The 24,350-nt window shown below is 35.4% G+C and overlaps 2 protein-coding genes and 1 long non-coding RNA gene across 8 annotated transcripts; 2 read left to right on the forward strand and 1 right to left on the reverse strand.

Annotated features, from left to right (window-relative positions):
• LOC109721296 (phenylalanine--tRNA ligase beta subunit, cytoplasmic-like) lies at positions 289-11,892 on the forward strand. Of its 2 annotated transcripts, XM_020248822.1 has the most exons (7): positions 289-395; positions 1,968-2,034; positions 2,379-2,419; positions 6,102-6,236; positions 8,627-8,760; positions 9,186-9,293; positions 11,806-11,892. In XM_020248822.1, the coding sequence occupies exons 3-6, from the start codon at positions 2,381-2,383 to the stop codon at positions 9,208-9,210; spliced, it is 333 nt and encodes a 110-aa protein (XP_020104411.1). In that variant the 5' UTR covers positions 289-395; positions 1,968-2,034; positions 2,379-2,380; the 3' UTR covers positions 9,211-9,293; positions 11,806-11,892. The 2 variants fall into 2 exon arrangements, with proteins under 2 accessions (XP_020104411.1, XP_020104412.1); XM_020248823.1 differs by lacking the exon at positions 289-395 and having other exon boundaries at positions 1,954-2,034.
• Positions 10,653-12,719, forward strand: LOC109721295 (phenylalanine--tRNA ligase beta subunit, cytoplasmic-like). The gene is made up of 3 exons (XM_020248821.1): positions 10,653-11,892; positions 12,020-12,103; positions 12,349-12,719. Exons 1-3 carry the CDS (start codon positions 11,668-11,670, stop codon positions 12,415-12,417), a joined length of 378 nt encoding a protein of 125 aa, XP_020104410.1. The 5' UTR covers positions 10,653-11,667; the 3' UTR covers positions 12,418-12,719.
• LOC109721643 lies at positions 17,053-24,350 on the reverse strand. 5 transcript variants are annotated; one of them, XR_002219252.1, is made up of 6 exons: positions 24,239-24,350; positions 24,038-24,134; positions 22,422-22,546; positions 22,088-22,194; positions 21,394-21,536; positions 17,053-19,935 (listed from the first exon to the last, which is right to left on the reverse strand). It is a non-coding gene; the product is annotated as an uncharacterized LOC109721643 (long non-coding RNA). The 5 variants fall into 5 exon arrangements; XR_002219255.1 differs by lacking the exon at positions 22,422-22,546 and having other exon boundaries at positions 17,053-17,486; XR_002219253.1 differs by lacking the exon at positions 22,422-22,546 and having other exon boundaries at positions 17,053-17,497.

Raw genomic sequence — 24,350 nt, forward strand, 5'->3', positions numbered from 1 at the left:
TATTACGCTTTTGGGTGTCTGCACCTATCCGCGCCTCTATTTTGTTTGCACCTTCGTGTGCCTCTGTTTTGTACATGCACCTTCGGGTGCCTCTGTTCTGTTTGCGCCTTCGGGTGCCTTTGGATCTCGCCAACGGATCACATAATATAGTTAGTTGCCGGAGACTTAATATTTTTTTCGTTTATTTGCTGAAAGAGAAATGCTTTGTAAATTTATAGTTTCAATCTGATCTGAATTTTAAGTTTTGATAATTCTTGTTTTCTGAAATTTTTACAAATTAAAAACTAGTCGCTTAAATTAATTTTTGTTTTTATTTATTTATATGCTTAATCCGACTAATGCGGTGTATAGTTGCTTACCCAGGTACCGAGACTGATTTGCCGGGCGGGGCTGAGGTCGAGTGAACGTTCGACGTCGCTAGTTTTGATTTTAGTCCCTTTTGTTTTTATATCTAGTATTTTTGGATGTGAATCTTTGGGCTACGTAGATGATCGTTTGTTATCTGCTTTTGTTTCGTTACTTTTCGTACCTACTTTTGTCACTTATGATTTTTTTGTGGACCGAATCTCTCGTGTTTCGTAGTAAGCTTTAGTTTTATAGATGTTAGAATTCAGTTTGAATCTAGTTGAAATTCAATTTCTTAGTCTCATCTTTTGATTATTTGAATTTAGTGGAAAATTGGTAATCATCTTTTTACTAGTTTCTGTCTGGTTTTGTAGCCTTGCATATTTACTAATTTAGCAGGTATGCAGTGTCTATTACACCTCGGGTTCGGGGCGTGACATCTACGTTCCAATTAGTATAGAAAATCCTCATACTAAATAAGATATTACCGGATAACTTATTCTGACGTCGAAATAGGGATTAAATGTGATAAATATGAAGGATTTAATCCCACAGGAACTTATTGGGCAACTTATTTATCATAAAAAAAAATCTCTTTCCACACCATTTATTTGCAAGATAGATGATTGCATTTTCGTAACATATAGTTGCAGCACAAATTTTTATAACAAGATAGTCTTAGTACTGTCAAATTCTGTACAGGCAAATGCTACACTGTTATTATGGTTAATGGAGTTGACGTGGACTATCAAAAAAGTCTGTAAGATGTAATTATAGTAAAATATAGGTTTTTTTTGCCAGTCAGTCTTGAACCCATTAGTTAATTGATGGTAAGATTGGTGAATGAGCACACTGTTCTTCTATTTCTTTTTAGTTTTGTGATGTTGATAATTACTTTACCTGTCAATCTGAAACTTAACATCTTGTTTTTCTGTATGATATAAACTGTAAGTACTATATGTCTTGGAAAGGGGATATGAAACAAAAACTGGTTTTGGACATTTGACAATGTTTCGTAAAGTGAAAATAATGTGAGGCCTTTACTGAGAGAAACATTTATATTTTTATTGACTTGATTTTCTCCTTGTTGCTCTTTTTGTTGGAGATTTTAGTACACTAGGTTTCTTCAAAAATCTTATTCTAAAATTACTGATCAAAATTTTATTTGTAAATATAGTCTCCTCAGAAAAAAAATTACATGAAAGCGGTGAATGGTTCACCCAATTCGGCAAATTTTTTACGGAGAGAGATATCGGTGAATACAATTAACAATTTCTAATTAGGGATTTTTTACTTATTTGCCTGTATATTTTTGTGTTGTTTTGGTTTTTGTTGTTGTTCTTGTTTTTTGTTGTATGTATTTAATGGAAGTTTTGGTGGTTTACTTATGTGGGTTTTATTTAGCAGACTTCCTTAATTAGACCCTTTGTTGTTTGTGCTGTCCTAAGAGGAGTAACTTTTGATGAAGCCAAATATAACAGCTTCATTGACCTACAAGATAAACTCCACCACAACATTTGTCGATATAGTTTTTCCTGTAATTTACTTGAGTGTTAATAAATTACTTTTAGTTGAACATCGTCCCCAACTGACATTTGATTATTTCTTTATTTTAATGCCAGGAGGAGGACTTTAGTTGCTATTGGTACTCAAGATTTGGACACATTGCAAGGCCCCTTCTCGTATGAGGTAAGCTTCTTTAGCTAATTCTAGCTGTTCTGCTTTAATAATGAGTCTTGCAGACTTTTTGCTTTTCGACTTCCATTTATAAAGCTAGTTATCATTTTGGGTTCTCCGGATTTAGAATGAACAAAATGCAAAGACAAGAATATGATACTTACTTTCCTACTTGAAAGTGTTGCCTCTCCTTGAAGTCACTAGATCAACTCTAATTTTGATTCTGTAATAAATATGGTGCATGTAATAGTTTTGAGTATGTCTTGTTGCCTATTTTTTCTCCTCCTGAGGATTAGTGTGTCAATCGTGATTCTTTCTTAATTCATTAACTAGTTTTGTCGTTCTCATCTCTCAAGCAATGCCGCCGACGGAGATAAACTTTGTCCCTTTAAAGCAGGTAAATAGACACATTTATTGTCTTTATGTGAAATCATTCTGTATTTCATGATGTAATTGCATTGTATTTTTTTGTGGCTCTTTCTGTATGAATGATAAACTTGAGGTCCAACTTGTCTCTTTTTCTAGTGAAGAATCTTGAGTATCAAACTTGCCAAGATTAGATGTACATCAATTTTCAACAATAATGAAACAGCATAGGTATTCTCTTTAATTTTTCTTCCGAAATCCATCATGCTAGACAATAGCGATTATGCCTTTTTATTTTTGGTGTTTGCGCCATTGGACATATTAGACTTCAAAACTGATACTCTAAATTATGGTTATTTAAATCTATCAAAAACCAATATTATAATGAAGGGTTACGTCCATGTTACTTACAGTTCATAGTAAAATATTTGATACTAACGAATCTTGCAAAAAGGGGACAAAGCATATGGTATTTGAGAAAGCTTGTAACACTGTAGAATGGTTCATTACTTTCTTCAGACTTGAATTTCTATTATAAAAGCAGTGTCATCAATGAAAACACAAACTGCCAAGCACAAGTTTGATAAGGCAGATACTTATCATGTTTAATGGTTCTCAAATAGTGATCACTTGATATTGATATGCTTGTAGGCATGTCTTTGTCAAATTGTTATATATTCCATGAGTGACAATAATATATTTTTAGTGAATCTCTTCATAATTGTGCAAAAGGCTTCTAACAGCAAATATACCTTTTCTAATCAGCTTCTTATTGTACACCTATGAAGAGTATGCTATTGTTGTTATGCTAGTTCTAGTTGACCTAGAAAGTTCAGTTTATTTTAAATTGATTTAAAGCCAGATTGCATATGCACTTAAATGAGATTGTCCCTATTATTTATCAATGGTGGTTATAGCATCCTAAATTTCTGCACCTGGTTATCTATTGATCCGTCTTGTAGATGGCACATTCTTCTCTATTTGTATATGTTCACATTTCTTCAATAGCTAGTTTGGTAAACAGGCGATTGAAAATATGTCCTCTAAGTCGTCTGATATGAGATTTAAAGTTCAAATACGAGGACCATTACATATAGCAGATAGTATTGAAGAAGTAACTAATACAAAAACGTAACTATCCACAGCGCAGGTCTGAACAGTAATTTATCAGGCTGATGGTTGAAATAAGTTTTAAATCTTCATTATGCTGACTGTTATCACTCTACATACTTTTATCTCTTATATTATCTTTTCTTTTTTGTTAGGTTCATTCTTGTGATCTTCATTTTGTCCGTATATGTCCCCACACTGTAGCTTCTTAAAATAGTTACTTGTACAATTATCTCCTGTTGGAAAGAATTAGCACGGTGACCTTTTCCCTGACATGTTTTTTCTTTAAATTTTGTGCTCTTTTTCCTGGCCAAAAGCTTCAGGACTGACGAACTACTTGAGTTTTACAAAGTAAGCACCTACATAGCTCCTCAAAAATGTCCTATGTTACTTCTATGATACATTAGCTTTCATGAGTCTTAATAATAATAATATAATATAATGGTAAAAATGTATAGAACTTACCTTTGCTATAGATCATTTTGATATGACTACCTAACCTTTCAAAAAATTGATTTTAGTACCTAACTTTTCAATTTGTTTGGTTTAAGTCATTTGATAGCCCTTTCAATATAAATTAAGCTGATTGCTTTCTTTAATAAATTTATAGTTACATGAATTGCAAAAATATGCTAATTAAGCTTGTAAGGATAAACATTGTATTCAAATTTGAAGTGACTCTTATTGTTGTTATGCTAGTTCTAGTTGGCCTAGAAAGTTCAGTTTATTTTAAATTGATTTAAAGCCAGATTGCATATGCACTTAAATGAGATTGTCCCTATTATTTTATCAATGGTGGTTATAGCATCCTAAATTTCTGCACTTGGTTATCAATTGATCCGTCTTGTAGATGGCACATTCTTCTCTATTTGTATATGTTCACATTTCTTCAATAGCTAGTTTGGTAAACAGGCAATTGAAAATATGTCTTCTAAGTCGTCTGATATGAGATTTAAAGTTCAAATACGAGGACCATTACATATAGCAGATAGCATTGAAGAAGTAACTAATACAAAAACGTAACTATCCACAGCGCAGGTCTGAACAGTAATTTATCAGGCTGATGGTTGAAATAAGTTTTAACTCTTCATTATGCTGACTGCTATCACTCTACATACTTTTATCTCTTATATTGTCTTTTCTTTTTTGTTAGGTTCATTCTTGTGATCTTCATTTTGTCCATATATGTCCCCATACTGTAGCTTCTTAAAATAATTACTTGTACAATTATCTCCTGTTGGAAAGAATTAGCACGGTGACCTTTTCCCTGACATGTTTTTTCTTTAAACTTTGTGCTCTTTTTCCAAGCCAAAAGCTTCAGGGCTGACGAACTACTTGAGTTTTACAAAGTAAGCACCTACATAGCTCCTCATCAATGTCCTATGTTACTTCTATGATACATTAGCTTTTATGAGTCTTAATAATAATAATATAATATAATGGTAAAAATGTATAGAACAGCTCAACTTACCTTTGCTATAGATCATTTTGATCTGACTACCTAACCTTTCAAAAAATTGATTTTAGTACCTAACTTTTCAATTTGTTTGGTTTAAGTCATTTGATAGCCCTTTCAATATAAATTAAGCTGATTGCTTTCTTTAATAAATTTATAGTTACATGAATTGCAAAAATATGCTAATTAAACTTGTAGGGATAAACATTGTATTCGAATTTGAAGTTACAGAGTCATTAACAGACCAAATCAAATAAAGTAAAAGTTTAGGTCGCAAAATCAAAATTTTTGAGGGTTAGGTAGCCAAATGGGTAGTAGTTGAGATAACTTCTGTACATTCTTATGTAATATAATTAGGCCTCATTTTGCTCCTATTTTCTTTCTTAAACTATAATTATCATTTTGACATAGTTGCTGTACCTAATTTTTTCCAAATTAATCCCACATTTACTGTATGTTTAGAACCTTTGTTCTCAACACTTGTGTCATCATTGATGAAGTGACTCTTCACCACATTTTGCAGTCAAATATGAAACTGAAGAAATTTTTGCGCATAATCGAGAATTCTCCTGTCTACCCTGTGATATATGACAGCAATAGGCGAGACAATGGTTTGGCAGGAAAAAAACACTCTTTTTCTTGACCTGTAAAATAATTATGCTATATTTGTTATTCTTGTTTCATCTGTATTTTTTTTCATCTAGTTGTATATATATTCTTTTGGTGAGGGATGCTTATGAATACCACTATTCCCATAACTGAATCCTGCTAATGAATTGTTTTGAGTTTATCTAAATAGAAGATGGTGGCTCGAAGCAGCATGTACAATCTTGGCTCAGAAAAAGCTAACTTCTTAGAAATTTCTGCTTGACGGCTATACTTTAGGCCTCATGAATAGTGCCCGAATATATTGCTTAAGGCTTGGTTCAAGCTTGAGTGGAACCTGAATATTGCTATGTAAATTTGGACTGAGTCATTCATGTATCGGCCTTTTCTTTTTAAAACTCTTATTATTCTAACTATATAAGTTTGCTCTCTACTTAAGATATGCAAGTTGGCTTATAACATAAGAGGGGTAGAAAGCATCTAGATCATTTATTTACTGAATGTGTTTTGTCAAATTAAATTTTCTTCTACTTTTGCATAGGTTGCAAGGGCTGGATATTTGGAGGTGCTCACGTGGATCTTATGTTCCCATGAGGAGAATTTTTCAACGTTAAAACGAGAGGATGATGGGAAGAAAGCAGTCATTATTGTGAATCCTCGTTCATCTAAATTTGAGGTTTACTTATTATTCTCTCAAATGTCTCTAACTTTATTTCTTTTGTTTTACTCTTTAAGTCGCACCTACCTTCAGCTGAAAAGGTATAAAATTTCTCAATTATATTTCATTCTCTTGGATACTTTAGTTGTTGCTGATACCACATATCACCATGTAGCTGAATACAACATATATATTGTGTTGTTTTTGTGATATCTGGCCTCTGATACCTGCAACTGAATACAGCTTATATCTGTTTTTGTGATTTCTAGCCTCTGATACCTGCAGCTGAATACAACTTACATCTGTTTTGTGATTTCTGGCCTCTAATACCTGCAACTGAATACAGCTTATATCTGTTTTTGTGATTTCTGGCCTCTCATACATCTACTTATTAATTCACCCATTGTATGGTTGAATTAAATAAATGCACTAATTAGATGCATAAGTTGCGGCTGTTGGGAATTTCTGGCGTTAATAGGGTTATACTTTGTACATAACATAACTTTTACATGTGTTTTGCGGAATAATATTCTTAGTTGAAACTTCAAATTGTTCAGAAATCTACACGATTTCACTTTAGGAATTATGTATAAATATTTCACTCAGTCCTATTTGATATTCATTCTTGGCTAGCTTGTATCCCCTCTCTTCTATGTTTCTTTTTCGTTTTTGAAATGTTAGAGGAATTTCGTAGTTCTTTTGTCATAGTTAACATGACGCCTTTGATATCCTAGGACCTTTCAAATTGAGTCATTCAATTAAAATGTTTTTCCCTAATCTTCTTGTGAATATTTGCTTCATATGCATTTGTTATTTGTACGGTTCAGAAAGAGTTAAAAGAAGTGGATATTGGGAAAGATATAGAAAGCATTGAACCTGTTGTAGCATGAAATGAGAGGAAAAAAAGAGAGTACCAAGTGAATGTAGTTGTTGTCGTTAAATGAATAACAATCTCTATTCACAACATGTTTGAAATCAGAAATCACCTTTAATTTCTACCCTCTGGCCTTTCTGCTGATTTATTTTTTAGAATTTGCATTAAGAAAGTTTCCTGTTCATTCTAGGAATATCCTTGGAATTAGATCTTAAGTTTGAAGTTAAAAAATTGAGCCTAGCTATCCTTGGTATTGAATGCGTGCCTGTCGCAAGCATATGCACGCGTGCATCATGTAGGATGCTAATATCCAGTGAACAAAGCTTGCTAATCTATCCTTCATCATTGAAGTAACAGGGAGTTTCTTAGTGAAAAAATGCATTTTGACTGCTCACTGGATTGTAGCCTTTGACATGTTTTAACTGCTATCAATGTTAGAAGCTCCCCATGCTGTTTGTTTTATTTGAACTCTACAAGTAAATTAAGCAGACTCCAATTTAACAGGCCAATGTAATGGTAGGAATATATCATACTTGAGAGTCAGTTCCATATCTATCGAACACACTATCTGAGGTAGGAATTTTGGTGATGAATTTTTGTAAGCATAAAGATGTAATAGATACCGATGAGTTCAAGCATCATTATCAAACTTTGATGCAGGAGCAGCTAATTTAATTCTAGATACATTGTAATCAAGAAAAATGTGATTTTAAATGGTTCTTTTTTTGTTATATGGATGTTAGAAGGCCTAAAGTTGAATGGTTGGTGCTAGATGAAGAAAAAAAGAATGCTATTTGGATTGCTGCAAATATTTCAAGGAATGACACTGAATTTGGAGTTTAGAATTGATTACATAAAACTTAACAATTTTCTTGCGATGAGTTTATAATTAGCTACCTAAGTGCGTTGAGCCTCAGTTATCTTTTGGTTTTTACTAATATAAGTTAGGGGCAATTTCTTATATACCCCTGAAAAGTTTCCGACTTTTCGATTTACCCCTCTTAGAAGGCTAATATTGATAATACCCCTCCTACGTTCCAACCTATTTCTAATATACCCTTAGAGTTAAAATATGTTAAGTAACACTGTTATCTCTGTAAAATTACTATTTTGCCATTTTCAAATATACCCTTCCACCATCATTGTCTTTTTTATTTGTCCTTAAAGTCAGGAGCACAAAAAGTATTTTAACTTTTTGTCTTTTCCAATATACCCCTCTACCGTAACCAACCTTTCTTATTTGCCTTTAAGTTAAGGGCAAAATTGGCATTTTAATTTTTTTTAACTGTGATAGATATTTAACTCACGTTTAACTCAGGTTAACTTAACAGGAGATAACTACAGGGGGTATTTTGTAATAACGGTGGAACATATGAGGGGCATTTTAGAAAGAAAAAAAAAAGTAGGGATAAATCGGATATTTCCAGACGCATGAGGGGTATATAGGCAATTATCCCTATAAGTTATTTCTCTTTTTTTCCCCCTCAAATTCCTAAGACATTATGTTTATGTTTGGCACTTTGTTTTTGTGCAGGTTGTTCGAACAAGTCTGACGTCATGCTTATTGAAAACTTTGAAGCACAATATTGACCATCCGAGGGCAATAAAAGTACTCTGTGCAGATCCCATGTGGCTAATCATCTTGTTGTTCTGTGCTGTTTCATCCGTGTAGGTTATCATCTTCTTGTTTTATTCTTTTTTCTTCTAGGCTTTTTTTCGTGTGTGTGCGCGTGTGTGCGTGTTTTGCTTGCTACTTTTTACTCTTCTCTTCCTGATCACATTTTATCAGAGATTTGCATTGGTAAAGAAGGTTGGGACTAATCAATTTGGTGATATTAATTCTGTTTCTAGGTGTTAGTTAAACAACTAATATGTATGTTCATTTACTGTTCTTAGTCTTGATGTCAAATTATTTCATTGATAGAGGCATATCTACACGCCCTGTTTGTCTAGTGATCCTAGATTTATTGACTTTGTTTCTTTAACCAAGTTGTTTATCTTCATCGGTACAAAGGAAGACTATTAGAACATAATTTGCGAGTGCAACTCATTATCAATTATAAATCTTTATTTCCTTTTTCTGTTGAACATAGATATTTGAAGTTGGTGACGTGGTGACACTTGACGCTGCACGTGATGTTGGTGCTGCAAATAATCGTCGACTTGCAGCATTATATTGCAATGTAACCTCGGGATTTGAGGTATCTATATCTATATCTATCTATATAACTCTTGAATCGAGAGTTCCTACGGCGCGCTCCCCGCGTTTTGCGGGGGCCTCGCGCGAGAGAGAGAGGGAGAGGGAGAGAGAGAGAGAGAGAGAGAGAGAGAGAGAGAGAGAAGGGGAGCTCTCTCTCTCCGGGCGCGCGGGGGGTGCGGGCCGCCCGCACATGGCAGCCCCACCCCCCCCCCCCACCCAACCGGGTCCCCACCTCTCCTCTCTCTGTCTGCTCTCTCTCTCTCCCTCTCCCCTCTCCCCTCCCTCTCTCTTCTCTCTCTCTCTCTCTCCTCTCTCTCTCTCTCCCGCACCCTCCCTCCAGCTCTCTCATCCCCACGTGCGCGGGACCCGCACCCGGCGGTGCGCAGGACCCGCACGCGGGTCGCGCGGGCCCGCGCGCCTGCACGCGACCCGCACCCGCGGTGGCGCGGCCGCGCCCCTGCACGCGACCCTCGCCCGGCGGGTGCGCGGCCCCCTCTTTCTTTCCCCTCTTTTCTTCTCCCCCCAGCCGGCCCCCGCTCTCTCCCCTCCGGCTCTCTCCCTGTCTCTCCTCTCTCCCGCCCCCCCCCCCGTCTCTCTCCCCTCTGTTCTCTCTCCTCCACCCCACTCTCTCTCTCCCCCCCCCTCTCCCCCTCCCCCAGCGGAGGGGGCGCGGCGCAGTCGCTGGCCAGTGGCGGCTCCCGCCGCTGACGCCGGCGCGGGCGCGAGGCCCCCTGCAGGCGTGCGCCGGGCGCGGCACCGGCGCGTGGCGGCAAACAGGGCGAGGCGGGCGCAAAGCGGGTTGGGGGGGCGGAGGGGGGTGGGGTGGGGAGAGGACTGAGGGAGAGAGGGGAAGAGAGAGAGAGGGAGGGAGGGGGCGAGAGGGAGAGAAAGAGAGAGAGAGAGAAGAGAGAGCCAGAAGGGAGAAAGAGAGAGAGAGAGCCAGAGGGAGAAGAGAGAGAGAGAGAGAGCAGAGGGAAAAGAGAGAGAGAGGGAGAGAGAGAGTGTTTTTAAAATTTAAATTTACAGATTTTATATTTTTATATTTAGATTTTAAATTTAATAGTTAGCATACAGCGTTTATTTTAATTTTAATTGGGTGTTTCAGATTTTAATTTTTTTTATTTCTCTCTATTTAAACATTTTTTTAAATTTTACTTTCTTCATTTTTGAAGTTTAACTTTTGGAATTAGATTTAAAAATAAAAAAATAAAAAAAATTATTTAAATATTTTAAAAATTATATAAATGTCCCGCCGCGAAGCGCGGGGCTTCACTAGTTAGTTTTATTACTCAAGTATTTGAATTAGTTGCGTACACGTCAAATCACTTAATAATGAAACCATATTTTGATGACTTATTCCGCCTATCTTTTCATCCAGGATATATCTGATATTTAATATGTTGGTTGTTGTAAGAATTGATAGTAAGAGGTATACTCCTCATGAGACTAGGACTCTTGTTGTTTAATTTGGTCCTTGACTATTCACGTTAGTTGTGAACAAACTTAAATAAGGGATAGAACAGTGTAAAATATTTCTTGATAAGTATTTTTCCCTAACTAATGCAGCATATGGTCTCTCACATGCATATTTGGTATAATGAGAAAAATCTCAGAATTAAAGGCTTTTCTTTTGGGTAGAGAATTGATCCAATGTAAGTGTTGAGAAAAGCATGTTTCAGCTGCTACATGACTAAAATTTGATCCATCAGCTGGAATTGTTAACCAGTTAAAAATGTATTTTTCTTGGCTTCATAACTTTGTAACATACAATTATTAGATTAACCTCTTTGCTTTATCCTCCATACATTAACCACTTTTTTTTTTAAGTTCCTGATGGACATTCAGAGCTTCAACCTAGTTAGATGCCCATCAGTCTAGTGATTAATACCGTACAGGGACCTTGTGCCCAATTTTTAATTTTCAATATTTCAGGTTGAAAAAACTTATGCTGCCTTGAGGTGTCTGAATTGCAAGTTAAAAATAGCAAGATTTTATAGTTAAGAAAAAGCTGTAGGGAATTACTTCTTTTTGATTCGGATGTTGCTGTTAAATAATGGCTGAAACTAATGGGGGCATGATATGAAGAAGTATCTTAGTATGGTAGGAAGCAGTTTACGTAAATTTGATTCACTTGTACTTTTATTATTGTTTTTCCTATGGTCTTCTTTCTCACTTTTAGATGTTCTTACTTCTTTTTGTTAAATAACTTCTAAAATTTCAAGCAAATATTCCTTCGTAAGCACCAGCCTAATAGCAGGGTAATTTATCCGCGTTGCATACTCTAGTAGCCTTGTAAATTGCAGTTACGATGCAAGGAAGACGAAGATGATCTTGAACTTCATTTTGGTTTTCTCTTTCTTTTACTTGTCTGTGTGATGCATTATGATATTATCAATAAATATTACTTTTCCGATCGGAGCTTGAAAAGTTTTTACTGCTGTTTTATGAAATACAATGCGAGAGAAGCATGTACCTATACATTGATCTATTCACATTTGCCCGTTGCTTTGCAGGACATGGTAGGTTTGGTGGAAAGAATCATGAAAATCGTGAGAGCTCCTCATGTCCCAGTTGGTGATAGTTTTATGAGACCTTCAGAGGTAGGAACACCCCTGTTGTGTCATCTGATCCAGATAATGTCATGTTTTTGTATTCATTCTCCTTCTATTTCCTTGTTTTTCCATAACAAGGATATGTAACTGTATGTAATTGTTAATGTGCGTGAAGGAACCGGAGTTTTTCCCCAATCGACAATGTAGCATCATATTCAAGGGGAAAGAGATTGGCGACTTTGGCATTGTTCATCCTGAGGTACCGCCACTTAACTTTTGAATTCTCATAGCATGATGGCGATGCAAATGATGGCGATACAATCAGTTGTCTATAAACGCCAAGAAGCATCTGTCTAACATGAGTGCTGCATCGGTGTTTGCACTTAGCATAATGATAATGCAATTTTAGTTATCTATCTTCGAAACGGCTAGTCAACTTGGTCGTGTCTTTTTTCAGACTTAATTTTTTGTATTAATCTAATTTACTACTTATTACCCTCCTAGGTATTGAAGAAATTTGGTATTCCTGATCCATGCTCATTCGTGAAAATTGACGTTCAGGCTTTATTATAGTGTCAGCTTTGTTTTATTCTACCCATTCTTTTTGAGTCGAAATCTTTATTTTTTTGATGGCTGAATTTGAAACTGCGACAAGATATGAAGGTTAAGACCTGACGAGATATGAAGATTAAGAGTTGCGCCCAGAGCATCTTAAAACTATATTGGTACATCAGATTTTTGACAGACTTCGTCATTTGATTGAAATTGGCAGATACTAATATGGTAACTTATGCAAAGAATCTTTGCATCTTTTGTATTTTCGCAAGATACTACAATGATTTGCTTTAAATTAATATCTGTGTCAACTTGTTCCACTTTTCCCTAGATACTTTTGCTTGTAGCAGGTGTGAAAAGCGCTCGCTCTCTCTCTCTCTCTCTCTCTCTCTCTCTCTCTCTCTCTCTCTCTCTCTCTCTCNTCTCTCTGTTGCGTGTGCGCACGCGCGCGTGTCTGCGTCTCTCACTCTCTCTGATTGGGCTTTTTTTGCAAATAGCCCCCTAACTAATTTTTTTTTAAAATTGGCCCTGTCAAAAATTTATTTGCAAAAATGGCCCTGGTCCCACCACGTCAGCGTCACGTCAGCGCCACGCGGGCGGGGCTGGGCCATGTGTTTAAGTTGAACACAGTGAACCATTCACCGTGTTCAATATAAGGTTTTTGTATTAGACACGGTGAATGGTTCACCGTGTCCAATACAAAATAGTTAACTGCGAGGTATTTGTATTGGACACGGTGAATCATTCACCGTGTCCAATACAAATAATTGAACACGGTGAATGATTCACCGTGTCCAATACAAACACCTACAACTTAGTCATTTTTGGCTAAGTTGAAGGTCACCGTGTCCAATACAAAAATCTTGTATTGAACACGGTGAATGGTTCACCGTGTTCAACTTAAACACATGACCCAGCCCCGCCCGCGTGGCGCTGACGTGGCGCTTGCGTGGCGAAACCAGGGCCATTTTTGCAAATAAAATTTTGACAGGGCCAATTTTAAAAATAAAATTTATCAAAGGGCTATTTGCAAAAAAGGCCCTCTCTGATTTCTTCGTGACTGCTGGACTGTTGAGGCTGTTGTTTATTGAATACTAGTGAAGGCCCGCGCTTCGCAGCGAAAAATTTACATAATTTCTAAAATTTTTTGAATATACTATTCAACATTATTTACCAAAATTGGTTATAACATTTAAGCAAAACCGATCATTTGCGTAAGTGAAGAGTGAAGGAATCACATGTATAATCTGGACCATAAGTAGCTAAAAGTCTATCAAGAATGTAGGAAAAAAAAACCAATAAATTGAGCTTCATGTAAATAGCAGAAAGATGAACCTTCGTTGTATAGGTTAAGACATGCATAGAGAAATCTCAAAAATATACAGGTAGAATAAATCAAGAAGTACTGAACTATATAAATAGAAAGCAGGAAAAACAACACAAAAAACTAAGATTCAACTTTAAAAAAAACATAATGAAGAAAAAAAACATCATGTACTAAACTCTGTGAATCTAATAAAAGATACTCCATAACTGGCTGAAAGAAAATTCAGAGCTAACAGTAACATTCCTTATAATAAACGGTTTTAGCCGTATAACCGACCGTCCCTAGCGCAAGTAGTAAAAAAGCTTGATGGTTGGTACCCGAGACCCAAATTTGAATCCTAGTTGATTGACATTTCCAGCTAAGTTTATTTCTAAATGAAATAAACGAAGCGGGTAGCATGCTACCTTTCTCTAAAAAAAAAAAGTTTTAGCCGTATAGGGAATACAATCTATAATTTTAGGGAATTACAAAGTCACCAAATTGAAGGGATAGAGATGCTAGCACTTCAATTCAAATATGAGATGATTGCAACAGGTTCTTCGCATAAGAGAAAGAAAGTGGTCGAGATTGTTACACATGTAAGGATCAAAACTTAGCTGTAAATACCATCAAGTTTTGATTAAATGCAAGTGGCCTCTAGATATAACGAAGGAATCAACTTAAAAAATGGAGGCAAGATATTTATTTGCTCCTACAACAGTTTAGTAAGTAGAAAGTTTGAAGACTTATACACAGGTAAGACCTAATATACTTTTCTTCTTCAGAACCAAATATACTCTATTGTAAATAATCATCAACCTTTAAACAAACATAGGCTCTGACCCTTATAGTACAATTCAGATTTCGGAGACCTGAATTCCGAACTCAGGATTCTGCTAGGCAATTTAGAATTTAGCTAGGCAATCCAGAGAAGGCATACAAAAGGAGTTCTACGAAATTTCCATGCAGCAAAATTCAGCTAGATAATTCAGAATCTAGCTAGCTAACTTAGATTCCAAATAAATGAAGCATACAGTTATAGTAAAAGATGGGAACTTCTCTTCCATGTTATAAAAATTTCCAGTAAGAATTCGATGCTAATGTTGACAGTCAAAATCAAGGCACAAGGAAAATTCTTAGAGGAAAAATGGGACAAAAATTATTTAATTCTCAAATTCATACCTTACCAGCACGAAGCTTCCACAGTTTTAATCTTTCCAACACATAGTGAAAGAATCAGTAAATATCAAGCAATAACATCCATATAATATAGCTAATTTGGTTAGCTTAAATAGATTTCGAAGGAAATCGATTTGCATGGAAAGCAGTCAAAAATTGATTGAGGAGGCATCCATTTACCGCACAATCTTAGAAAAATGAGCTAATTGATACCAGTGAAATTAATCAAAATCCCACGAAAAAAAAAATAAAAAAAAGTAAACAAATCCAATGAGGATAATTTTTTTTAACAAACAGCTGAAGAATTCATACAAAGCATATAAAAAACTCAATTCGATACCTGAAAAGTGGAATTCTCCATTAAGGATATACGGAGATTAAATATACTACCTTGAAACAGGAAGGGAATTTGCATAAGAGTGCAAGCAAAACCTGCACCTTTTGCAAATACCAATAATCACAAATTCAGAAAGGCTGCCGATGTAAGCGACGATTCAGAATTCGGAATTCAGATTTCTAAATTCTGATTTCCATTTTTTTATATGTAATTCTAACCTTTGAGAATCTAGAAATTTGAATTCCGGAACACTCATGTTATAATTCAGTATTTTGTATTCGGATCTTTCATATACATCAAATATCTTGATGCGATTCAAATCAGATTTCTCAATTTGAAACTTTTATACACAGCAAATAGCTTGATGCAATTCAAAATTCCAAATTCTCAATTCCGAATCTAGAATTCACTTAGATAAGTCGGAATTCAGGTAGACAATTCAGAATTCAAGTAGACAATTCAGAATTCCACGAAGAATATAGGAAAAATAAATATTCTTTGCTCAGACTCTCCCAGTTATCAAATATTATTACTTTGGAACAAAAGCCTGCTTGGTTAGTAAAGTTAATTGCATAAAAAACCCACATGCATACCGAAAGTATCCGGAGTACAAATAAAAGTGGCTGGTTGCCTATAGAATAGGCCGTCCAAAATACCACCATCGCTAACCAAGAAGGTACGGGCCTCTCTCAATTATCGTAACCATTTGGTATTCGAGGAATAGGTCATCATAGCATGGGAATTCAGAATTTAGCTATGCAATTTGGAATTTCACCAAGAATATGAGAAAAACAAATATACTCTGTTTAGAATTCATATTCAGTATTTACAAAACAGAATCTAGAGTACAGAATGAAAATCCATGTAAACTGTTGCTTATAAAAGGTTGTTGATTCAGGAATCAGAATTCATTCAGCTAGGTAATCGAGAATTCAGCTAGGCACTGTCGAATTCCATGAAGAATATAGGAAAATTAAATACACTGGTCTAGCTGAATTCTAGATTACCTAGTTGAATTCTGGAACTGAAATTCAGGATTCAAAATCCAGATTTGTATTCAGAGTTCACAGAATCCAATGAAGAATATAGGAAGAATAAATATATCTTGCCCACACTCTCGGGGGGGGAAAACGTTATTTAATTTAGGCCTTCCCCACAGAATAATTCCGAAAATTCAGAATTCATATTTAGAATTCAATGTCCACAATTTAGGATTCAAGATGTGAAACCATATAAAAGGTTGAAGCCGACTGCAAATTATATTAGACAAAAAAGGAAATTGGGATCATAAAATCGTGATGCAATTGAATTCTAGAATACCGTTCATGCAGTTCAAAATTCTGAGCCGTAAGTTTTTTTACACATCAAATACCAGTTGCCTATAGAGAAGGCCATCCAAAATATTCGAAGGGAAAGTCACATAGCTTGGGAATTAAGAATTTAGCTACGCAGTTCGGTATTCCATGAAGAATATAAAGAAAATGAATATACTTAGCTCAGACTCCCACAGTCATCAAACATCATTAAGTTAGCACTGGAGCCTACTTGGTTACAACTACAAACTGCATAAATGCACGTCAACTCTTAGTGCGGCTGCCACCATAATGCGCGTCAAAATTATCTAATGCTTTACCTGTGTTGACTTTGATAAAAACTAACAGAGGATTGATGGCCTGTTATGCAGCGAAAAAAATGACAGAGAATAGACAATAACAGAGATGAGAGCACCAAATATATCTATACCACAAGTTTAGTTAGGACTTGGATCATTATTAATATATCCACCTAAAAGTGCAGATTCTGATGGATCATCTACATGCTTACATGAAAATGAAACGAAATCAACATAACATAATAATAAATAATTAAGAGGTTATTGACATATCCAAGTATAACATAATTAACCATCTAATTAAACACCAGTGTTTTTGTAATCATCTATATTTCCATAAATGCACTCATTATGCACCACTAGAGAGTACAATCTTCATAACCTTGTAACCATAGCCGAATACGCATAGCCACAGTTCCCCTAGAAATAAGGACATGAGTAGTAGCCACGAAGTATAAGAACAATAGGAAGTGGTTGCCTATGAGCAGGCCGTCCAAACTTCCGCTTGCTCCAAGCCAATATTTTTCACACTTTCACCTACTCATCATCATCGCCTCAAAGAAGAGCTAGAAAATGGACAGAAACACCAAGGAATCGAAAAACCAAGTTTCAAATATTGCAAGATACCATGAAGCTTTTTGGGAGATGCCAATCTGCGAAACATCTATACTTTTTGTGATACTGCATGTTCTTGGTTGATTAAGTAATGTTCATAAAGACTCGGGTTAAAGGAAAATGCACCAAATAACTCTAAAAATTTAAATTAAAGCAAGCAAAGAGGAGTGAAACTTGAAGCATAATAAATTTTAGGAAACAACATATGCAATTTGTCATCTATCTTATGTAAATGCACTCAAGCAATTCTTCAGCTTCGTTTGCATGAAGATACGTGCAATTTATCATCTATCTTATGTAAAGGATTAAATATTCAAAGCCATCATTTTCAGCATTTTCTCACAAAGAATCTGTAAAAAAAATTTCTAAGAAATTATGCTGCAACCAATCAGAAATAAAATATCTGATGATCATATTTGGCTACTGAGTAAACATGAAGTGACTCAATGTCAAAACTTGTGCAAGTAAAGAATGGGAAAAAGAGACTTGAATTTCTAAAGATGCAAACTTGGCATGTGAAAAAATCCATAAGAAAAGTTTTCGAATGTGCAAAAGATTTCCCTTTGATGAAACTAAAACTTTAAATTAAACTATCCTTTGGTTGTATGAATTTCTAAATGCAACCAGCATGGTTAATAATTTATCTTATAGCACCAGAAGACATCACAACCAACCAGTCTCGTTGCATATATAGTCTCTTTGATCTAAAATCATGCACTATCAGCAAATTCATATTGGGCTTATAGTTTTTTTATCTATTTTATTTTCAAGCGACTAAATGCAACCAGCATGGTTAATAATTTCTTATAGCACCAGAAGACATCACATCGAACCAGTCTCATTGCATATATAGTCTCTTTGATCTAAAATCATGCACTATCAGCAAATCCATATTGGTCTTATAGTTTTTTGATCTATTTTATTTTTCAAGTTATCTTTAGGTTTTTTTTGCTGTTTCCTTTTCTAGATTTATTTATTTGTTTATATTTTTTTATTTTCCAACTGATCTTTAGTTTGTTTTTTGCGTTTTTTTCTTTCTAGATTTATTTATTTGTTTATGCAAAAAACGATGCAGCGCAAGAAACCAACCAAATAACCCAACCAAATAGCCCAGATGAATGGAGTTAGGAATAAACCTTTTGAAAATATAGAGTTTTAGCAATAATTTGGCTTAGTAGTGAATGGAATATATTCGGCTATTTACAAACAATCTTTTAAAAAGTGCACCCAAAAGATAAGGACAGCAAGAAGTGGTTACCAAGTAGTACATTACGATCGGAGGGAAATGTGTGCAACTACTCGTAATAAGAACAGTCAGAAGCGGCTGCCTATGAGTAGACTGCCCAAACTTCCATATCATCATAGATTTTTTGCATAAACAGGGCATTTGAAAGGAACAGCAAGGAATAAATGAAGCCAAGCAATATTAGTAAAATAACAATCCATCGAAGCAGAACAGTTCCATTCTTTTCATAAAACAATAATTTCTATACAATAAACCTAAATTGGTTAACATAAATACATTTCCAAGGAAAACATCTTAGGGAAAACAGAAAATTGATACCATAGAAATTAAGCAAAAGCTCCACAAAGTAGTCTTAAGGGGAAATCAAAAAAGAAAGGGAAACGAAGTGAGAAACCAGCAAAAAAAGGGAAAAAAATTGCAGCAAAGAGTTTTTTACCAAACGCGCATTTTAAAAGGGGAAACAAATTTATTATAGTATCTATGGGTGGAAGATTCAGCAGGCATATGCTGAACCAAAGCAACTAATGAGTAGAGTACCCAAATCCTCGACCGGCCTATAAAACGAATACTCGGAAGAAAGATGTAAAGCTTTATATTAAATCAACTTGTGATAATTGCGCCAAAAACTATACATGAATGAGAATCCAAATCCCCAACCGGACTATAAAATGACGATGCATCGAAATAAGATGTAAAACTCTATATTAATAACTCTGTGAAATCACACAAAATAGTATACATGAATAAGGATGGAAATAAACAAATATAATATGCTCAGACCCCACCCACCCCCCCCCCCCCCCCCCCCCGGCCATCAAACATAATTAGCTTGCACAGCAGACTTCTTGATTAATAATGACATCTAAGTGCAACCTATATGTACACCGCAACTATTCTCAGCACAATGAGAGCAACCTTGCCTATGTAGTAGGCCATCCAAGCACGCTCACAATTAGCCAAGAAGGCCAGGTCCTTTCAATTATCGCAACCACCAGACGTATTCAAGTGGAAGGGCATCATAGTAATGGGCCAAAAGAGGAGTAAGCAAAGACCCAAAAAACAATAAGCCTCCTTTCAATTAGCACAATCACCAGACATTAAAGGGGAAGGGCATCATAGCAATGGGGCAAAAGAGGAGTAGGCAAAGGCCCAAAAAAAAAAAACGGGGGGGGCAAGCAGATAAAGGACACAACTACGAAAAGCAACAAAGAACCTAGTGCAAGGAGGAAGACATAGGAAACCTGCAGGAATCAAAAAGGGACTCTTTCAATTGTTTAGTTGAATGCTTAATTACGTAGAACTACCCTGAATAACCTAGCAGAATTCTAAGCTCAGATTTCAGAATTCTTTAATCTAAAACATAGACAAAGGTAAATCAAAATAGGGCATGCAAGCTTTTATTTGCAGAATTCTGGAAATGCAAGCTTTTATATTTCTTGAATCTAAATTGCATGAAGACTGGGAATTCACATTTCATATAAGACACCTTTTATATAATACATGGACAAAAAGTCAATCAAAACAGGGTATGCAAGTTTTTATTTGCAGAATTCTGAAAATGCATGCTTTTATATGCAGTTTTTATATGCAGGTTTTATTTATACAGAGTGCTGCATTCTGAAATATATGCAGCTTTTATAAGCAGTTCGTGGTGTATACAAAAGCCAACAACTAAACACAATAAATTAGAAGTAATGATATGCACGTTAGAAAACTTTAGGCAAAAAAGAAATGGCCAAATGCATCTCTCTAGTCAAAGCTAACACAACCACTCTCAATATAGAGTAAATCAAGACAGAATCACGAAAAGGTAAAGCTTAGAAAGTATAAAAAACAAAGGTCAGAAAATATAAAGAACAGAGCGCTTTATGGAGAATGCTTGCAAATTAGGAACAAAGAGCGAGAAGCCAAGGCTTCAAGTTTAATCTGATCTGCTAGCAACAAAATCAAGAATTAAAGAAGACTCCCCTTAAAAAGTTTCTTTTATTTTTTTAACAACTTTTTGAAGCAGGGATAGACCTCTTCTTAAATATATAGGGCTAGGCGTAGTGAGAACCAACGTAAACTTAAAAGGCAAGAAAGATGCATTAGGTTATGATTGAATCAAAAGAAAGGTCAAACCAACATAACCAAAAGGCTGATACATAAGGTCAACACGCAAAAAAAAAAAGGGAAATAGACCAAAATTAGGGTTTAAATTTCCCCTGCCATGCAAATTGTGTTACTTCTAAAACGCCAAAACACTAAACGCCTAATAGGGGCATTGTCGAGTTAATTGAAACTTTTTTTTCATGATAGCCTACTATGCAAATTGTGCTACTTTCAAAATGCCTAAACACTAAACACGTATTCACCTTTTTTATAAGTATTGCCGAGGAAATTGAAACCCAAACTGAGAGCCCTAATAAGTGAATAGTGTTGGGAAGAAGCAAAGAATTCTCACAAATCTAAAAATATCCAAACTTGAATATAAGAAGAGAAAAATCTGAAAAGTTGAAACCATCTAGCAGGTAAATATGTTGATACGCAACTGCTCACTATGCAGAAATTATCAGTGTCCTAGTATCTAATCTAGTTTTAACATCCATAAAGCAAGAACTCCAAATCAGTTACTCCAAATAGAACATAAACAAACAGTAAATACATTTCATCAAAAATTAATTCCACTCCTATGAAGCTGCAATTAATTAGATTCTTACCTTAGTGTTGTAAGGAACGGCCATTGCTGTAAGCTTTCCAAGAATTTCCAGAGAAACAAAAGCACAGATGAGCCAATATATCAACTTGAGATTGTATCGAGTCTTTGGTAAAATAAGTAATAGTGGCAGAGTAGAAGAAAAGGCTGAGAAATAAAAAATGTCATTGGCATTTAGTTCTAATGCAAACGTCTAAGAACACCTTCTAGTAACAAAAGTTATTTAATATAAATGGAAACCAAGATACTGATTCAACGCAGGAAATATGAGTAAATTCATTGGCAAGAAACTTTGTTGTTAATGTGACCACAATTTCATCCTAGGATATTATATGACTAAGAATGGGAAATAATCAAGTAATAAATGCCAAAGATGAGTAAATCCATTTCTATCACCCTTACATAGTATTACCATCTAAGATCAATTTTCCAAGGTGCTACACCAAACCTTCTCTTTACAACCCCTCAAAAAGCAAATGTGCTAAGCAGCCTAAGCTATTATCAGTTTATCACTATCATCTAAAGATTCAATCAAGGATCAGAGGTTTTAAAGGAAATAAACAGTATCAGAGCTTGCTGTTGACAATGGGAAAAGATGGCATAGCATTTAAATGGATATTAGTTCATTTGCAAAACTTCCAGATGATGCAATAACCCAAAACTCGAAAATTTTATAAGCCAAAATTTAGAGCACTAACCTTCAACTCTCTCTTGCGATCGATCACAAAGTCTGTATTTGGGCCATAAAGCCGAATATTCAAAACAGAATCAACAGCACTGTCTTCTCTCACAGATACTTTCAGCACTAAAGAAATGAAGACCAAATGTCAGTTACATTGCGCGGTTTCGGCGCTATATATGTGTATATATATTTATATATATATATCTAACAAAAGGTCCGATATCCAAATTTAAATAGATAAAAACCCATTGCTGAGCTCACTGTCCTATCAAAAAACACAGATTTTTGCATCCCAAATGAGCAATCAAAGGGTAAAAAAAAATAACATATCGAAGCCCTTAGGCGCACACCTCGTAGTGCGCCACGTGCCTAGGCACAAGAAGGCCTTTGGGCCTTTTTGTGCCTCGCGACTTTTGAAACACTGCTACAACCAGTAGTGGAGCGAATCTGCCCCCAACATTTTATAGCCCGCCAGCTACATATCGAAATGAATAATATTATTTAAGCCATTGGAACAACTAAATGTACATTCTTGAGTAGTGGAAAATTCCTAATAACTTTAGATTCGATCCATCTTTAATAAAATATATATTTCATCTCTGTTGGCACTGTAAAACAGTCTATTTAACTCATTTTTTCTGTACATTTTTGCTCAAAAGGGAAGTTTTTATTGTTTCAAAGTGGCATAAGGAGAATCATTTTATTCTAAATGAAGAAAAATCTCAAACCAAGTAAGCTTTATATTCTAAGGTAGCAGCAAACCAAGTGGACACGACCAACCAATGACCTGTGGTAGGTTTCCTTACTGAAAAGGATTCCTGTGAGTTCTGACATTATCAACTTTCAATATACTATAAAAACTTGATACTATGCACTTCTATGAAGCTTTCTCTGTAAGGGTTTTACTATATTCAAGTAATTATGTTTGGTAATCTAGGGAGTTGAATTATTGCTTTAATTAGATTAATATGATTGCAGAAAATGGTGTAAAAAATAGAGTTTAGTTTGAAAAACTGAGCCAATATGCCTAAACTAAATGTTGATGAAAGTCCTAATTACAGAAGTTTTTGTCTAATTGCAGTTGAAAGTCCTAATTATAGAAGTTGGATCAGTAGTTATGCTATAGTTGGGGGAGAAGACCCCTTTATGGTGCTCAATTTACTAATAGGATTTTTTCTTTTTCTTGTTTAGTTTAGAAGTTGACCTAAGAAACACAAGTACAAACAAAGCACAAAAGTTTTGAAGTCCTCTAGAGTTTTGTTCCTAAACTTCCAGATAGAGATATGCCATTAAAAGTAATTGAACAAATGTCTCAATGATAAATATTTTCTAACAATAGTATACTATTGGAAAAAGGGAAAGAAAATTCGTATACGTGGCAAGTGAAATTGGGTGATAGTTTTATAGATTGAAGAACAATAGTGCTGTAGCTTTGTATGGGTAATCTGGCTACTTTTCCCTTAAAAACTCAAGGCATGATTTGGTTTTGAATGGCATATAGTTTCCAAATTGGAGAGTCAAATTTTAGAAACTAAAGAGCAGAAGATAAAAGTAATCAATTATCAACTCAGCTAATAGCAAGCTTAACACCAACGACAATAAAATACAGAAATGTATTGAAATAATTTTGCAGATTAGCACTTAGGGGCGCGCCCGAATATCCTAATTATACAAAACATAATTACCTTGCTAAAGGCCTTATGATAAGCCTTATTGACAATGGAAGAGATAATACATTAAATGCAGCTTGTTAAAGGCCCATTATCTTGCATCTCCTTTTGTGGTGGAGAGCATTTGAGATTGGTAAAAGAAAGGAATTAATTTGATAGTAGATCTATTTTTTAACAGTTGGAAGAAATAAGTAGAAAACATACTTATGTTGTTGAAAACTAAGATGAAACCAGACTAAGATGAAAGGAAGGGTGTTTTGGGGATCGTAGAGAAAATAAAAATTGAGAATTTTTACCCTGAAGTGAAGGGTTTGAGGATAGGACTTCATCTACGGTTTTAAGGTCGAATTCGTTTCAACGGCGCATAGGACCTACTTCTGAGTTGCTCCATTCCTGCAGGTTAACATCGAAAACTTCAAAAAGCTTGCCTACAGAGGGAGAGAAATAGATAAAGAGTTTGGGTGTGAGTGTTAGTAGGTCCATTCGGCAGGAAGAACCAGTTCGAGGGGAGGAGGCTGACACGGCATCATCCGCTGCTGCTTCTTCCCCACCACCACTGCTGCATGCTCTGCGCTCTGCACCTGCTGCAGATACTCACATCCTCCTCTC

Source organism: Ananas comosus, linkage group 15, assembly GCF_001540865.1.
Source record: "Ananas comosus cultivar F153 linkage group 15, ASM154086v1, whole genome shotgun sequence".
NCBI classification, from domain to species: Eukaryota; Viridiplantae; Streptophyta; class Magnoliopsida; order Poales; family Bromeliaceae; genus Ananas; species Ananas comosus.

Bases quoted from the DNA above. Each gene is read 5' to 3' on its own strand.
- LOC109721296 (XM_020248822.1), top strand. From the start codon at position 2,381: ATGCCGCCGACGGAGATAAACTTTGTCCCTTTAAAGCAG. The intron at 2,420-6,101 runs GTAAATAGACAC...ACTTTTGCATAG, and splicing joins ACTTTGTCCCTTTAAAGCAG to GTTGCAAGGGCTGGATATTT. The intron at 8,761-9,185 runs GTAGGTTATCAT...TGTTGAACATAG, and splicing joins TTCTGTGCTGTTTCATCCGT to ATATTTGAAGTTGGTGACGT.
- LOC109721295 (XM_020248821.1), top strand. From the start codon at position 11,668: ATGCATTATGATATTATCAATAAATATTACTTTTCCGATCGGAGCTTG. The intron at 11,893-12,019 runs GTAGGAACACCC...ATGTGCGTGAAG, and splicing joins GTTTTATGAGACCTTCAGAG to GAACCGGAGTTTTTCCCCAA. The intron at 12,104-12,348 runs GTACCGCCACTT...TTACCCTCCTAG, and splicing joins TTGGCATTGTTCATCCTGAG to GTATTGAAGAAATTTGGTAT.